General features: G+C 36.9%; 2 protein-coding genes across 2 annotated transcripts; one reads left to right on the top strand and one right to left on the bottom strand.

Annotated features, from left to right (window-relative positions):
- Positions 1-1,343: 1,343 nt before the first annotated feature.
- LOC137190979 (natural killer cells antigen CD94-like) lies at positions 1,344-8,483 on the top strand. The gene is made up of 7 exons (XM_067600748.1): positions 1,344-1,479; positions 3,043-3,108; positions 3,555-3,665; positions 4,789-4,983; positions 5,652-5,806; positions 5,947-6,062; positions 6,221-8,483. The coding sequence occupies exons 1-7, from the start codon at positions 1,419-1,421 to the stop codon at positions 6,372-6,374; spliced, it is 858 nt and encodes a 285-aa protein (XP_067456849.1). The 5' UTR covers positions 1,344-1,418; the 3' UTR covers positions 6,375-8,483.
- A 715-nt stretch (positions 8,484-9,198) lies between these two features.
- gpatch4 (G patch domain containing 4) lies at positions 9,199-14,198 on the bottom strand. The gene is made up of 8 exons (XM_067600747.1): positions 14,053-14,198; positions 12,194-12,272; positions 12,023-12,096; positions 11,797-11,889; positions 11,129-11,245; positions 10,660-10,778; positions 10,333-10,383; positions 9,199-10,142 (listed from the first exon to the last, which is right to left on the bottom strand). Exons 2-8 carry the CDS (start codon positions 12,270-12,272, stop codon positions 9,371-9,373), a joined length of 1,305 nt encoding a protein of 434 aa, XP_067456848.1. The 5' UTR covers positions 14,053-14,198; the 3' UTR covers positions 9,199-9,370.
- Between the last annotated feature and the right edge of the window lie 3,668 nt (positions 14,199-17,866).

Raw genomic sequence — 17,866 nt, 5'->3', positions numbered from 1 at the left:
CTGTATTGTATGACAGGAGATTGGTGAGAGGATCAATTTAAAGAATAAGTCTGGTGATTTTATTTTTCTTCCCATGAAAAGACCAAAACCAACAATGGTTTGTTCTTACTGAAGTATTGTCTGTGTAGCCAAAACCTGATATATCTTATTCCTCTGAGCTATGGAGCTGCATTGTTGTCCAAATTAAAAACACATCAGTGAGCCACGCTGTTGCACTGGGTGACATGTTCCTTCTTAAGGAGGAACATGGGTCAATCCTACGCACACCATCTCACTGCCGGAAATGCTCACTGTTTATTAAGCACCAAATCTGTGGCTGGAAATAGTTCCAACGAATGCTCTACTTTTAGGTTTGAGTCAGGTTTGCTAAAAGCTACAGTGCCCAGCTATTTTAGGAAATAATTTAACCTTTTTTTTAAAATGAAAACATATATTTGTGACCTGTTTTTAAAGATTTACGTCTTCAGTAGGAACAACAGACAGAATAGGGAAGTCAGAAAGTATTGTGATGTAGGTTTGTTGTTGTTTTTTTATTGTCAGTCTTTTCATTTTCATGGGATTTATTAAAAATAACAAAAATATAAATTATTGCTGGCCTTATTGTTTAATAGCATGGTATGTACAGATGATTCAGACTTTCATCAGTCTTGCAATAGTGAGGACAGTGTGTCGTCACATCATTTTGTGTATTACAACCGGACTGGTCATCATTGAGAAATTCAGATGGGAATTAACCCACCAGAAATAAAGATGACAGGTCAGGAGAGGGGGGGCAGTGGTGGCATAAAGGTTAGAGAGGCCAGTTTGTGACTGGAAGGTCATCAGTTCAATAAATCAGGATAAATCTGGGTGGGGAAAGTGAAAAAGCAGTGCTTGTACCCCCCTGAGCAAGACCCTCAACACTGACTGCTCCACTAGAGCTGCTCAGTGACTGGCAGGTCAGACTGGGGTTGTACCAGGAAGCTTCCGGGCGTTGGATGTGTGTAACTGAGTGAATGTGATCAGGATGTTCACATTCACATTCTCTTTCCCGCAAAAGAGAGACTTCCTCTCAATGAAACTTCCCCCAATAAACCTGTTTGATAAATTTGATTTCAGTATCAGTTCACTTTTAAATGTGTCAACTTCTTCCATCCATGTGTACGTTTGTTTGTTACAGAGGTAGACATATTTCAGAGAACAGACAATGGCCAACACATATTACACATATCTTGTGTAACTAATGACCACACGTCAGATCTCGCACATCACCATATGAATAGGTCCCAAAACAAAATGTTTCATAATACAAACTCAGAAGGTTAAGAATAATTAGGGGAAGTTAAAGTTTGTTCAGTCACACCTTAATAGTCAGCAACGGTCTCTATCAATGTCTGCTCTTTTTGTCTGCACTTAAACAAGTACGGTGACTTTTAAGGATGGAGGAAGAGATCAATTATTCTACAGTGGTTTTCAAAAATGGTCATCCACCTCCAAAAGGTAAGTGATTACTGCTTTATTCAAATCAAACATCACTGGAATTCAAAATGTCTACAAGAGGTTCTTTGAGACTATTTAATATCTTTCTAAGGGTTATGTGTGTAAGAATCACAAATATTAAAAAATGTGTTGTTTATCTTGTTTGCTAAATTTCCCTGTCATGATATATACTTTTTTTCCACATTACAATTTCCAAGTAATTACAGTTTTTCCCCGTTGTTTTGATGCATTGTTACAAAACAAAAGGTTCATTTTGAGAATAGATGATACAAACACAGAAACTGTGTTCTAGTCTGCAAAACAGCAAATACGTACTCCAAAAGTTTTGTTCTCAAAACTCCCCATACGATCACTAATATCACGTATTGGCATCGGAACAGAAATGCTGGAACAAAAAAAAAAACTTCTCACTCAAGACAGCAGAAGGAAAAATTACTTTGTTTTGCGACACAGAATCAAAAAATAAATTCACACATGCACACATGCAGTCATTTAGTTATGTTAAAAAAATATGAAAATATAAATAACTACATATTTTTGGTTGTTTACAGCTTATAACTGTCTATAACTGTTATTTACATCAGGTCATAGATTTTAATCCACATCACGCTTACACTTGTACCCTGTTCAGACACCTTTTTTGATTTTCCCATCTTTCATTCACACACCCTTACATCACAGCTTCATTTCCCCCTCTCTCTTCCCTGTGTCACTTATATGTGACTTAATTCTAAGTCAAAAGTTTTGTTCTTCTGCATGTTCTCACAATGTGGTTTTGCATTTGTGTTACATGTTGTACCAACCATCCTCTCTGTGTGTTAACAGTGTGAGAAGGAAAGGGAACTGTGTATAGAGAACAGGAATTTATTAAAGAACTCCACTGATGTATGCATCAAAGTCTGTTTACAGGTCTTGGGGAGTATTACTGCACATGTGAGAAAAGTTGAGTAAAACCTTTTATGGCTCCAGAGAGAGCGGTGCGAAATCTGATAGATGACCCCAAGTGATGTCACTTGAGTCAGCGTCAGTTAAGGCTGAAGACTAAAAGATTAAAAATGAAAAAATTCTGGGGGTGTGGAGTCAGAAAGAGGTGAGGTTACCAGACCCCCGTAGCCCGCTCCTCATCTCTGATTGAGACGAGGCTACATTAGCCGCTACTAACGTAACACACCTGAATCTCCAACTGAGCTGTTGGTAGTCGCGTTGGCTCCTTGGTAATGTGGCACTGGCACTGGAGGAAGAATGGCTAAAATAAGAAACATGTGTCTGGTAGTGCTGCATAAATTTTGATACTTAAAAAAACCCCAAAGCTGTCTGTCATGAGTGAATGTTATATCTTAGCAGTGCTAAATTGGTGGAGTACTTTTTTAAAAGTTAAATTAATGCACATGATCACTGCATTACTGCATTTGCAGTCTTATTACACAGTTGACTAAAGTGCATCAAATCAATGGAGAAAAACGATTATTTCACGTGGCACCAGAAGGTTTAAAAAATCCATAATTATTTCACCACTCTGTACTCCTCTAATAATTTCTCCATGTTCTTGTTGCTGTCATCCAGAGAAAAAAGAGGAGCTGGTAATTTATTCTGAGGTAAAACCTAAAGTTCCTGCAACTTCTGCACCAAGTAAGTAATAAATCTGTCAAGAGTCTTAATTTCATCTTGATCATTGTACAACATATAAACCATATCATATGTTTTACTTATGGAAAGAGCACAAATTCACTTCATGATGATGAGAAATTATCATTATGAGGATAAAAAATCATTACAAAGTGCAGTATAAAGAAAATAAAACCAAATAACGATCAATATCCTTTTTCTAATCCTGTTTGGAGCCTTTTTACATCATCTAACTTGAATATTGGTGGTTCTATTGCACCTTAAAAACATCAATAATTCTATAAATGTATCCTACGTCAGAATGTATACTGGTCATAATTGTCACAGTTGTTTGTAAAAACAGGCACACTGTGGTATTATCAGATCATTTTTACATTTTATTACCATTTTTTTGACAAAATGACAATGAGTTATGATTACAATTGTGACTTGAATATGTGTTTTCTCAGTACAAGCAGATGGTGAAGCAGCTGCACACTCTCGGCACTTTTGTCTGTTGGCTGTGTGTTTGGGGATACTTTGTGTCCTTCTTTTGGGTTTCATCAGTGCCGTCATCTACCGTGAGTTTCAATCCACTGAGTAAATTTCAATTAATAATTACAGCAGCATTAAACAGATTTAGACTGACCAGGTCAGTCTGTGATGTTTCTTACCAAAGGATAAAAATAGGAAGAGATGTTGTTAATGTAATGTGAGTTCAGCTTTCATTGAACTCTGCCTGCCTGCTGCCATTTAGGCATCAGTCTTAAGTTTTTTTTTGTCTTTTTGACTGGTTTACTTTTTGTTTTTTGTTGGTTTCATCCATCTTTAAATATAATTTAAAAAATAATGTATATAAATACTATTTGTTATGTTATTTTTTTTAAATCTTGGTCTATTTCTTAATTTTTTAAAATGTTTTCCTTGTGTAAGTGTGCATTTGCTTCTTGTGTTTGACGCTTGACTTCAGTGCTCTGTGGTTTTCATGGACAGTATTGATATATATTGCTGTAAAAGTAATGAAAACTCAATTTAAAAATATATAGGCCCATTGAATATAATATATTTATATAATATATTAATATTAAAGGACTTTATGTTTAGTTTGTTAACTGAAAGTTATGTGTAAACTACTTTACTTGAGGATTGCTACATTATTTTAGACCATTTTCAGAAGTTTTTATATTGATTTCCAGGAAGTGATTTGTTTAGTTTTAATTTCAGGACACAATTAAAATCAACTTGCAGAGGCTTGAAAGTTGCTTTAAACAGATAATCACAGTGACAACAATGCATCATCATGCAGCAGTGGAGAGACTGTCACTGCTCTACCTGTTGTTGCGTTCAGGGACACTTTGTCATCAAAGGGTTAACACTTGGCTATTGAAGCATCTGTATTGCATCTGTATTTAGTCTTTTCTTTTCACAAATCTACATCTGCTCGTTTATTTTCTGACAACATACTTGCAAACCCGTGGATGCAATTCTATCTGGCAGCCGACTATCCATTTTGTAGGTGCTGGAGTGTTTTTAAAATGGTCCTTCTGTCAGGCTACCACATAACAATAACATTAAAAGCAAGGTTAGGCAGATAATCAGGAGGAAACTGTGCTGTGCTAATGGAAAATAATGCTTCTCTGATAAAAACCAAATGCTACTACTAATCTACTGATCGGTGTGTCCATCTCACCACTCTCATTATAGTGAGCGGGGTAATGAACGAACAGAAAGCAAACCTCAGCAACCTCTCAGCAGAAAATCAGCAGCTGATCATGCAGAGAAGCATCTTAGAGAACAAGACGGAGGAAATGAGAAGAGACAGAGACAACCTCAACATGACATTGGGAGTCATCCGGAAATTTAAAACCTTTCCACTAGAGGAATACTGCCCTGAAAAAAGTGAGTGCTACTCTCTATATTGACCGTTCAGTATGTCTGGCTCTTAACTCACAAATATAAGCTTGTTACAGATAGATACATTTTTTTAAGAGGTATGCATGGTTGATTAACAGTATGGCTACTCCTGCATGTATGTCAGTACTCTTGGGAGAGAGAAGCCTAAATGTTCTGCCCTCACTATGTGTGGAGGTGCATAGCTATGCAGCAAGCTAAACACATTTCCAATGAAGGTTGAAGACAGAAGCCAGCCATCTGAAATTCTTTTTTAAAACTGTGAAAATAGTACTGAATAAAACAATTCAATTATATGGGTTACAAGTAAGAAAAGAGTTGGACCAAATAACAAGGAAAACAACTGTCAAATTAGTTACTTTTTCAGATTTTCCACCAAATCACAACATAAAAGTGCAAATGTTCTTTTAGGTGGTCTTATTTATTTACAGCAACAATATTAATGTCTCAGACTTAAATTGTTAATGTTTTTTTGATATTTAAATGTAACATGTGGCTCTTGTAACGTGTATTCCTACACCCAAAAAAGAAAAAACATTTAGTAGTACTTTTTTACTGTATATATGTAATATTGTCTCTTTTGCGACTTCTCTTCATTTGGCATTTAAAATAACTTTGATTCTAATCTTCAACTTCATAATCTTTCATGAATGCAGAGTGTCAACCATGTAAAACAGGCTGGATTCTGTTCCAGAAGAAGTGCTACCTGTTCTACAATGAACCTGATCCTTGGAAGACATGGGGAGCCAGCCAAACGTACTGCAAAAACAACGATTCAGATCTGGTTGTTATTGATAGTCTACAAGAACAGGTGAGCTTCGAGAACCACAGTAACTAATCCGAAATTCAGAGATTGCAATGGAGTTAAAGAGCTGAGTACAAAATCAAAAAAATTAATTTATATTACAATCTTAAGTTGATTAAAATGCATTAAAATGGTGTCATTTACAGGAATTCATCAGTAAACACATCAAGTGCTACTACGACAGAGAGCACGGATACTGGATCGGGTTACGTAAAAATAATGACAACTGGCTCTGGGTTGACGGACGTAGTGACACTCTAAAGTAAGAAAGCCTTTTTCTCTATAAGTAGAATTTACCTCAACCTCATCACCCCGATGTTATGACGCTGACGCTGATGGAGTTTTATATCTCATTATATTTGTATCCTATCCAGTTTTTTCCGCTTTAAAAACAGTCATATCTATGTTCGGCGTTTCAAGGTACTGGGTGAAGGAGAACCTTGGTGATCGTGGTCCATGTGCACTGATGATACCTGAGAGGAATGTTACAGCCAACTGGGACCCAGCAAGCTGTGTAATGAGGAACAAATTCATCTGTGAAATGGACATGCTGATATGGTCTAATCAGTCATAACTGTCTTTGTTTTCTGAACATATTCTTCTTCTATGCTTTTGTTGATTGCAAAACAAAACGATTGACCCATAAAAATATAAAACAATAGTATATTAATAATATTCCTGAAATGGCCTCAGGATGATTAAGTGTTTCACTATTTTAGTTGTTGTGTATTTTGTCACCTACAGTGTCAGGTGTCTTTCTGGATATTTAGCTAACTTGACTGAAGGTATGAAATATATAATCTCAAGAAATGATGACAAAACTGAGAACCGACAGTCTGCATGTTGTGTACACAAGGGCGGAAACTCCTGTTTTTGCGCAGCTGGTGTTACATAATGACAGAGTGTGCCAAGAGTTGTTCTGCAAAAAAAGTCCCTTGTCCACTTTTTAAGCTCATTGACATTTTTATTTCACTTTTTATGCTCTTCTCTCACATGCACAGTGTCTCTGAGCGACCACTCTTTTATATTAGGCTGGAAGTTAAACCAGTCTGTGTTGCCATTCAGCTGAACGGTAATTTTACATCCAGTAACATTTAGTTTAAGTCAAGTCTGTCGTAAGCTGTTGAGTCAAACTGTTGACCTTCTGTTCTTCCTCCCCAACATCATGATTTCTCCATTTAGTTATCTTACAAAGATGCTAAGAGGAAGCTGATTTTCAAGTATAGGAAAGTTATTATTTGTGAAAAAGAGAGACAGAGGGATCAGAGGTAATCATCTATATTTAAAATGTGGAGCTATAGCACAGAAAAGTATTTGGCATTTAATGGGTATAAGAGTAATCTGAACTAATGAAACTGCCAAAGGGCAGAGCTATAAGCAGCAGCTTCACATCTGACATGTTCAAACTGTTGTATTAAGAATATTTTTAGTAGCACTTTGAGTAGTGATGTTCATCCTCAACTAGCTAAAACAGCTGTAGATGTTTAAATAATGTCACTTCTTCTTTAAAGCATTCTTTGTTCAGGGAAGTTTCACTTGCCCACTTCACTACTCACTAAATCTTCTCATGCAGAAATTTAAAAAAGCACTTAAGTTTAAGAACTTTTAAATAATCACATAATATCGATATTATCTTTATCTTATCTGAAATCTGTTTTTACCCCTGCATTGGCCTTTCTGCTGGCATAGAAATGGGATTCAGTTTGCTGAGGATCTTTATATACAGATGGAGTTTTTGCATTCTTTGCACAACAAGCAATATAATATAATCTACCCCACAGTCACGTTGTCCAATATTTACAGCTGAGAAAAATGAAAAAGTGTACTTTCATACAAACCAATAACTTTCCGCCTATCTCTAAAAGCCCCCAAATACTCCTACTGACATTTTATCATTTAATACAGAAACTATAGGTATGATCCCTGTACTTAAAACACAGAGGGAACAAGAGGTGGGGCCTCGAACTTTGAATGAAATCCTTGAACAAGTATGTATCTCCTCTCTCTGTAGCAGACACACGCTCATCCAAAGACACTGCATTAAGTTAATGAAACCAAATTATAAAAAATGTATCATATGACAGATGCAAAACTTGCCCAGCTACTTTAATTTATCTGTGCCCTGGTCTGCATAACTTCTGGTGTTTGGTCTCAATATCCCTGAGAAATACTTACAACATACTAACCAAACCCTTTTAACAGGTATTTTCAATGAAAAAGTCAGAGAATACTGCCCGGTCTACATATATTCACAATGATGTTGATTTTATTAATGTGTTAGGTTGTCATATAGTTTAATTAATTGGGAAAAACCAAAATCCAATTGTCATGGTGGCCAGGTGGTTTAAAAATATCATGTTTCAATTCAAACTTGAGTGAATCTGTAATTTTTTAGAACCAGAAAACTGAGGATGTATGGACACTTTCTATGCTTTATACATATTATTGGGTCACTGGAGGAGCAATGTGAAGAGATTTATTGTTCCCCTGACGTGCAGGAATTTTAGATCATGTGAATGAGCTGTATTATTTCTGTGTATGGCTGATTAGTTTCCTTTTAGGAGAAAGGGAGGGATGGGTTTGGTGAGCAGAAATATTACGTGTACTAAACTTCTTAAGTTCTTTTTCCTGTATGCTGGAATACTTTTTGTAAATAACTTGGAAAATGTAAGAATAAAAAAAATTAAATCTGTAAATCTGATATCATCACACAGCTGCAGTTTGATGTGTCATCATTTAATTTGCATGTCTTACATCCTTGCAGTAAAAACACAGCACAGTTGTCAAGATTAAGAAGAGTTGCTCATGATGCAGAAAGTACACTGAATTATTGACATTTTATATTAATTGTCCGCTAAAATGCATCAAGTTTACTTGAAGTGGTCAATACAGGCAACTTTGTATTAACTGGCTCCAGCTTTAATAATTTGCCAACATCGACTTGATTTCTTGTGTCAGTTCAGAAAAGCTGGGTTTGTGTACTCAGATGGTTTGTTACACAGAACCATCTGAGAAGTCATCTTCAGAAACTGGAAAAGGACAGGCACTTTCAAAAAATAGTTGGCAGGTGAGCGGATGAACCATCTGTCTATCACCGTCTAACGTTTCTCGCTGTTGCACTGTGTGGATTAACATCAAACTAAAAGATGAACTGACTGATACAACTTATTTCATCTTGTATACAATCAACAATCTTAAAATATCTGTATCACCAGCAATGGAATAAACAATCAAATTGACCTTGAAATCTGCAACAGCTTTAACAGCTTACAGTAAATATTGATTGAATAAAATAATCTAGTCATCTGTTCCATACAAGATGAAAATGTTTAATAGGCAGAAGAGGCACAACTGCTGGATGTCATTATTGAGTTACTGGTCTGAATTACTGATATTAAAGTACTTTCCAATCGATAGAAAACATCTAAATAAATTTACAAGCTTGTTAAATCAGAGAGCAGAGTCTCCATACAGTCTATGTTTGGCACATACGCACCAGAGCTGATTCACTTCCACAATCAGCCACCATAAATCTGCTTATCAATGTCCAAAGCATGTTTTTATGAAAAACTACTCTTTGGACTTTTTCTTTTTCTTCTTTGGAGGAAGCTCCTCTTCGTTTTTATTGTCACCTATAAACTCTTTGTCCTTTTTACACTTTTTCCGTTTCTGCTTTACTGGAAAATCTTCCTCTATAACTTCTGCTTTGTCCAAAACAACTGCAGCTTTTTTCTTTTTGGTTTTTGAAACACAGTCCTGGACCGGCTCTGATGGGCTGGATTCTGTATCATTACTCTCCATTTCCTCACTGTGATGTTTGGAGGATTTCTTTTTCTTCTTCTTCACTTTAGTGTCAGTGTGAAGCTCAGCAGTACTCTCTGGTAAAGGTTCTTCTCCGTTCTGCTCTGCTTTGTTTTCCTTCTTTTTATGTTTTCTCTTTTTTGTTTTTTGAGTATGGTCCGCTTCACTGTTTTCTACACAGATCACTTCCTCCTCAGCAGGAACTGCATCAGTTGTTTCCTCTGTGTCCTCGTTGGCTTTACTTTTCTTCTTCTTCTTCTTTTTGGGCTTAACATCTGTTTCAGAGCTTTCAGACGCTACATCACCATTTAACTCAATGCTCACAGTGGATTTCTTCTTCTTCTTCTTCATCTTTTTACACTTCTCTGTCATATCCTCCTGCTGCTCCGCTCTCTGGTCAGCTGACTGGGAGGACGGTGAAACACAAACTGGTGAATCACTTGCTGGTTGGCTCTTTTTGCCATACTTAGCCATAAACTCAGCCTCCTGCTGCTCCAGCCTGGCTAACTTGGCGCTCATAGTCAAGCCGTGCCTGGCTCCTCTAGAAAAAAAACAACAGTAGCAATGAAGATTACATCCTGTTCTCTTTAACTCTGTTTCTTCTGAAATATGACAAACTTTACTTTTTCCTTTTTAATTTAACTAAAACTATGTTTTTGTTTGTGAGCAGCCTTATACTTTAATATGGGAATTAGCAGTCATGCTTTGTTGAACTGTATGGATTAACTTACTTGTGAGCCGTTCTTCCTCCACAAGCCTTCATCAGATCAGCATCAGAAAGGCTGTAGAATATTAATGAACAACTTAAAATGTACAACAAGCTGAGTGTATCTACAAAAGTGCTTTTGGGAATAAATCAAAGAGGATGAATAATAAAGTAATTAAAAGATGATTGATTGGAAGAAAAGAAAGACTATTAGCTGTACGGAATGAAAGAGGAAGGATGGCATGAAATCAAGAAGTTGTTGTCATGTCGACTTTGATCAAATATTGTGCAGCTTTTGAGAAAAATAATTATGAATCTGATGAAGAAAAGCTGCATCAGATGAAGTTCTTACTTGGTGGTGCTGGAGAGATCCAGTTTCTGGTCCTCTTCCTCCTCATCCGAGCTACTGCTGTCATCAGAGTTGGAGGACTTTGGCTCCGGCTGCTCCTGACCAGACAGCAGTGTGGCCGACTGAAAGAGGAGCGTAGAAATAGGAAACAGATCAGAATTAGTCAAATTTTAAAATCCAAAAAAAAAATGTACAGGATTGTTGTGCTGGTGCAGGATCTGAAACAAACAGTTGGTGTATTCACATCCAACATGTCCATATGTTTCTCCTTTAATTCACCATTAATGAAAGTTTACTGGAGTGGTACATTCATTTGTAATTGTTGATTAGCTTCCGAGTTTAATGCTGTTTATAACCCCCGTCACCACAGAATATTCTCCGCCAGCAGGAAATGTCTTTTATATGAACTTTTAGTGGGTAAAATAACTAATTTTATAACTTCATAAGAAATAACAAATAAACAGATAATGACCTTGACAAAGCATCCATAAAGTTTGGCTTTAGCCAGCGTGGCCTTCCGTGGTTTTTTATTGGAGATCATCCCATCTTCTTCATCTTCCTCCACCGTCTTCTTCAGTGTAATACCATTCTGGATCACACAGAAAACAAAAAAAAAAACACTTGAGCCTCCGTCAAAGACTAAACCAGCTGATTACACTGATTAAGAAGAGAAGAGGAACTAATCAGTGTAATATGTAAGTGATCTGTAGTATTTAAAAAAAATGTTTTTTTTTGTTTAAGTGACCGAAAAGTTATTTTAATTGTAACTTTAGCTTTCATGTACACTTCAAAGTTGTAGCTGTGACAAACTGCTCCTTAAAACATTATCACGATGACACAACACTTTCACACATGGAGGAGGTGAAGTTTTATCAGTCCTGAGTCAGCCAGTGACCTCAGCAAATGTTGAGTAATAAATAAACCAAATATAACAAGTGATTATTTCCTCATTTTGAAATAAGTTACCCTGTGACTGCAGAAAAAAAGCATCCAAATTTACACAACTCACATAAAAATCTTTATTTAAACATGGAAACTTAACCTTTGGATAAAATGTCCTGATCATGTTGTGTTGCGTACAGGTGATTCTGAGTGTCTTTGAGTGTGTGTTCAGACATGTAAAGGTACTGTAAGCCCTACCTGATCAGACTCCACCTGCAGACTGGAGGAAGCCTTATTGAAGACATGATCCCACCAGTGGAAGGTGAACTGCTCCCCTTCCTTATGACCAACCTGGTAGAGAAAAGCAATACACAGTATGAGTCTACAAACATCAACTTACACAAGAAAAACTGTTTGGATCAATTAAAATTAAAGTAAATTCTGCAGAAAATCAAATAATCTCTGCGTATCATCTCACACTCACCCCTCCTTTGTCACATTTCACTTTGACCTTGATAGCTTCTGATATGCCGTTCTCAGCTCGCCCCAGTCCTTTACCTGAGGACAGAGTGGACTGAATAAGAAACCTGCAAGAGTCTGTCACGCTGCAGCGTTCAGATTGTTGCACAGAATCAGTAACGATCAAGTATCTCACCTTGTTCCCAGCCGTGACGCAGGAGTTGCTGCTCGGCAAATTTCAAGCCACGACTTTTCTCTTGTACAACTTCTGCCATCTGTTTAAAGGACAGTTTGAAGAAATATTAGACTGAATCCTGAAGAGTAACAAACCTGATTCATCTTTTTTTTTTTAAATCTTTGTGCAAAAACCACAGTACTACCTTTCAATGTGTGGCATGCTGTATATGGCATTTTTAAAATCAGATATAACTCATGAACAATGTTTTTATAGATTGACTCTAACTTATTTATAGTGTTTTAACCTTACTGATAAGATTGATGTTGAAGATTGTTAGGACAAAGTGTTGTTGATACATGTTGCTGCATTTCTTCGGCTTTTGGACTTCTTGGAAAACCTATTTCAGTGCTTATTTGGGCACCAGACTGTTGTTTTAAACACACAATATGTAATTTCAGCTGCTAGGGGTCTCTCAATCAAAACAATAACAAAAGACGGAGTGTGATGACGGTGTGAAGTAGCAAGGGATCATGGGAGTTGTTGTCTTCATTGTTAAACAACCAGCTTACAGGATCCTACCAGCGATAGGATTACTCCAGTGTTAATCGTTCAGGTTGTTTTCACCGGGAGCCGAATTACCCACAGAGGTCTCCTCCTCTCCAAAACAAACGGACCCGGTGATTACAGATAAAAACACTGAATAAAGCAGTTTCACCTAAAAATCAGTGTCTCTCCAACAATCTTCGGAAAGCAGCGGACGTCTAGTACGGGCTGTTAGCTGAGCTGCTGCTAACACTTGTTCAGTTTATTTCTCTTATAACTGTAGATCCAGATGTTTGGCAGGTTTCTACCAGGAGCCGAATTATCCGCAGAGGTCTCCTCCTCTCCAAAAACAAACGTACACGCAGATTAAAATCGTTAAAAATACTAATTAAAGCTGTTTCACCCAAAAAAAATCAATGTTTTTCCAACAATGTTCGCACTGGACTTCCTGGGGGGCTGTTAGCCAAGCTGCTGCTAATGCTGCCAACATTTGCAGCAGATGCAACAGTTTATTTCTCTGATAACTTGAGATCCAGACGTCCAATGACTAAAATCTTTCATCCAGCTAAAAGATATAGTTAAAAACAGCCCAAATTTATCACAGAGATGTGGCTTAAAACTGAATTAAAGTCAATTTATAACAGTTTCTGTTGAACAACCACAACGCCGATGAATTACCTTGTATGTGTGTAAGTTACTCTTTGGTAGAAGCCATTGTAGCAAACAAACAATGCCTAGGCATGCATCTTGTGCATTATACTCTTTGGTAGAGAGGTATGACGCAATTGACAGGCGACCAAATGAAACGGTCCGTTACTTTGATTAAAATTACAGATTTCTCTAGGTTTGAAAATTGTTGGAAACATTTGGGAAAATGTAGCCTAAGTACACAACTCAATAAAATATATAACGTAGGTCTAGTTGTTTTTAGACATTTTAATGCGGAATAATTACATGTTATAGCTTTAAGACAGATTTGAAAAATTTTGAGCCTGTCCTTTAAAAGAGGGACCAAATGTCAAGGCAAAATTATTCAGGTGCAAGACAACAAATGCTTGATTACAGGTACAATGGAGGCAACGTCGCCTTAAAACCTATACTTTAAAAAATAAAGCACCTACTCCTGATAAGTTGTACTTTAGTAATCCTGGACCACTATATACCAGTCTCCTCTGCAGCTACTCTGTATTAGGACTTTACGTGTAAGTTGAGGTGTGCGAGTAGTGAGGACCATCTGACGACCCGTGACAACACTTCGACACTTTTTGCATCTTTTTCTCGGATAACGTTTGATAACACCACACTACTACAATAAAGATAAAAACTAAACATACCTCTGGACGTCTTCTGTCACTCAAACTTCATCACTGAAACCGCCAGACTCGAGAATATATATATTTAATTGTGGTAATGTGTGTTGATAGCCATGCGGTTTCAGTAGAAAGCTGACATGATGCCGGAAATACGTCACAGTTTTTGGTTGTTGTTCTTCTTCTTTAGTGTTTATTGGCGGTTCGCAAACTAGGTTAAAGGTGCATTACCGCCACCAGCTGGAACACGCGACTATGCAGGAAATCGAAAAGATGACCTGCTGTTGTTACTGTTAATAAAATAAATACGTTTTACTGAATAGAACTGTTGTTAAAAGAAGAATATAAATGAAAGAAAAATAAAGAAAAAACAAACAAAGAAGAAGAATAGACTATAATAGGCTGTGAATTATATGTTGCAGCTCAGTCAGCCTTTTGCCCTGTGATAATATGCTGCCGGACTTGTCATTATGTTTAATCTGAAAATAAATGTGTTTGGTCTGCTGCACAATTTAATGGGAGCTTATGACTTTATTTTCAGTTTAGACAATAAGAATGACCCTCACTAACTGAAAAACGAGGAAGAAAAATGAGCGGTTAATTGTGGGATTCACATCTGCTGTGCTGATTTATCACATGTAATGATTCTCAGTTACTCTTGATTTATGGTCTGTGTTTTAACCAATTCAAATCAAATCTTTATTGTCATATGCACAGAGAACAGTCAGTTGCACTGTACAATGAAACAGAGAATTAAATATAAAATTATAAAAATTTAAACTATAAGCACAATATAATAACTTTAAACAATAATTTTACAAGATAAAAATGCAAAATACAAAATTAGATATGAACCTAAACATAATTTGTAGTGGATAGTCTGATTGTACATTAAAGTGCATTGTATGTGCAAAGGATCCATGCATGAGTACAGGTTTGTAAGATTTTCAGAAGTCGATATTACTTGAATGTTTTTATAAATATTCACTTCTTTAAACACCTTAACAATCAGTTTTTATTTTCATTTGATTTTTATGATTCTGCATAAAAAACAGTGAGCAATGAGCAACATTATCAGCTGTGAGCCTGATTCAATTTAAAAAGAGAGATAAAATTGCATAAAGGCATTTTCCCCACTTCTGGTGCCTTTAAAGTAGCTTTGAGGAAAAATCATTATTCTACCCTGTTTTATTTATTGTTTATCAGCTTGTTCCAACTCCACATTGACGCTATGATGTTTACACTGAGTGAATATTTAAAATATTAATTTATAAATATTAGACGTCTTGTGCAACATTTTATTCCGCTTACCCAAAATACAACTTGACACATGTGGTAACTTTGTGTTGAAGAAATTATAGTAAGTGTGATATTAAAAATGACAGATAGAGGTCTGGTCTGTTTAGTCAACAGAGGTCTGTTAAGACAAACACTTGGAGAGAAAGCATGAGGGTCTGTGTCTCTGTCATTTTTAAGGAATGCAGGGGGGATGTTGTAGATAAAAGGCGTAGATAACAGGGTACAGTTGGAATGGAAACCAGAATGGAAACTTTCTCTAACGTTCCCCCCTTTTTGATCATAACTTCAATCATGAAGTTGATAATTACACCAGTATGACCATTCCATCCACACAGCCTAATAGTGACCATATACTGTATATATGAGCAATAGGAGGTAAAGATCAGCAGACAGAGGTCATAGGTCAGGTGCACAGAAGGCCAAACATTCCTCTTTGTTATGTGACTGTAAATGGGTAAAAGAGCTTATGTGACTCACTACATAAAAATATACACAAAACCTCAGAAAGAGGAAAAACCCCAAATGCACTCAAATAAAGTTAGATAAAATCACATAAAAATCAACATAGTCATTAGTAAATATGATATAGGATCTTCGCTAGAATTAAAAGTTATGTGGGGTTGAACAATGTTCGAGTGCACCATTTAAGTGCCTGAAGACTGAGGATAAGTAGCCTTTAATATCCAAGAAGTCACTAGATGGCAGTATTTCAAGCCAAAGAAAATATCTATAGAGCATTCAAGTGATTGTTTCAAAAGCCCCCCAGGTGCAAACATTTAGTGCTCTTTACATCAACAGACGTACGGGTCTGGACCAGCATGCAGATGTTCAACTGATGTAATGCCAGCCCTCCACTCTGATCACAACATATCTGGCAGATTATCAACAAATGGCTTGCAGGACTCAGGATCTCCCACTAAAAAATCCTAATAAAAGGCCAGTACACTACCTCAGAAACAATCATACCTGAGTGAAAACAGTTTCAAGCTCTCTGCTTCCTGTACAATGAGACAATACAGACCCAAAAGCAAACATTGTGCATTTTTATTTTTATTGATTTCTCTTTAAATGTCTCCAGAACACCCAATAAAGACTATTTTTTTTAAGAATAGACAATATTTTGAACCTCTTAGTCTGTCAACAGGCTTTCCCAAAAGCTCATGAACACAATTACTCGTTATTTACATGAATCTGCTTGTCTGGATCTGACATTCAACTGTTTCTAATTGAAATTAGTAGAGATACTGTGGACAGTGTACAGGGCATGTTTCCAGAATAGAGAAATCAAGATTTGAATGTTAGGAATGATGTTTGTTTGGATTTAACAGAAAGTTGCACCCACTTTGCTCTATGAATAGTTTTCTAACCATACCAGGACAACTGGAAGCGACTCTAATATGATGACTCTCCCTCTCAGTGTCCTCAGTATGGGACTGCTGCTCGGCCCCTATGTGGCCTGCAGGAAACAATTTTATTTCCCCCTCCTCTTGGTTTCCGTGCAGTGAGGATGTGTGCTCCACCAGACCTCTATCCATGAGTTGTTTATCTGTGTCAGCACTCGGCAGGGGGGGAAAACACCCGTCCTGAACAGGCTGGTTATCATGGCTCGCCTACTGTTTGGGAGGAAACCCTCCAACTGCTGCCTGCAAAGGCTGGCTCAGAGGAGGTTATTACACAGCTGTCAATAAGGTGTGTGTGTGTGAGAGAGAGAGAGAGAGAGAGAGAGAGAGAGACAGACAGACAGAGAGAGAGAGAAAGAGTGTGTGTGCAGATGTGTGAGACAAACAGACTACATGGCCAAAAGTATGTGGACACACCTGGCTACTCACTTCTGAGTACTTTTGGTCTATTGATGCTTTTTGTGAGCAAGGAAAATCTTAACAGTGTAGAATTATATTTAGGACAATATTGTGCTTCCAACTTTGCTGTTTCAATATGACAATGTCAAAAGATCCATATAGAAATGTTTTACTGAATCATAAGTGTGGAACTTGACTGGCCTGCACAGAATCCCAACTCCAACCGCATCCAACACTTTGGGATGAATTGGAAAAGTGATATCAGTACCTGACCTCACTGATGCTGTTGTGGGTAATTGGGAGCAAATACCTGCAGCCAGGTTCCAAAACCTTGTTAAAGCAGCATATTACTACCCATGGTTTTAGAATAAGATTCAGGTCTCCACATTCTTTTGGTCAAGTATACTGTTGATCAAATGATGGATAAAACCAAAAAAGGAAAAGCAGAAAAGTAACAATAATAATATACTACTGATATTGGTCAATCATTAGATCCAAAATATGTTTTTCTTCTTGTTTCTTTTGTTGGAACTTTGAGCTTCACTGTTCAGAATGATGTATGTGCAGTTTGACGCTAGAAAACTGTTCACATTTATGAGCTGAAGGAGGAAAGTTTCTCTGTGCTCACCAAAAACCTGAATTAATGGTGTGTACCTATGAGCATGATTTGTGACATCATAACAAGTTTGGAGCCAGACGTTGTCCAATATTCAGTTTACACAAGTGTGATGTGGAAACTT

Source organism: Thunnus thynnus, chromosome 10, assembly GCF_963924715.1.
Source record: "Thunnus thynnus chromosome 10, fThuThy2.1, whole genome shotgun sequence".
Classification (NCBI taxonomy): Eukaryota; Metazoa; Chordata; class Actinopteri; order Scombriformes; family Scombridae; genus Thunnus; species Thunnus thynnus.
The sequence above is the reverse complement of the archived record's forward strand: the minus strand, read 5'-3'. Positions and strand labels throughout refer to the sequence as shown.

Coding starts and splice junctions, on each gene's coding strand:
- gpatch4 (XM_067600747.1), bottom strand. CDS start 12,272: ATGGCAGAAGTTGTACAAGAGAAAAGTCGTGGCTTGAAATTTGCCGAG. Junction 11,890..12,022: donor TGAAATGTGACAAAGGAGGG/GTGAGTGTGAGA, acceptor TTTCTCTACCAG/GTTGGTCATAAGGAAGGGGA. Junction 11,246..11,796: donor TGCAGGTGGAGTCTGATCAG/GTAGGGCTTACA, acceptor TGTGTGATCCAG/AATGGTATTACACTGAAGAA.
- LOC137190979 (XM_067600748.1), top strand. CDS start 1,419: ATGGAGGAAGAGATCAATTATTCTACAGTGGTTTTCAAAAATGGTCAT. Junction 1,480..3,042: donor TGGTCATCCACCTCCAAAAG/GTAAGTGATTAC, acceptor GCTGTCATCCAG/AGAAAAAAGAGGAGCTGGTA. Junction 3,666..4,788: donor CATCAGTGCCGTCATCTACC/GTGAGTTTCAAT, acceptor CTCTCATTATAG/TGAGCGGGGTAATGAACGAA.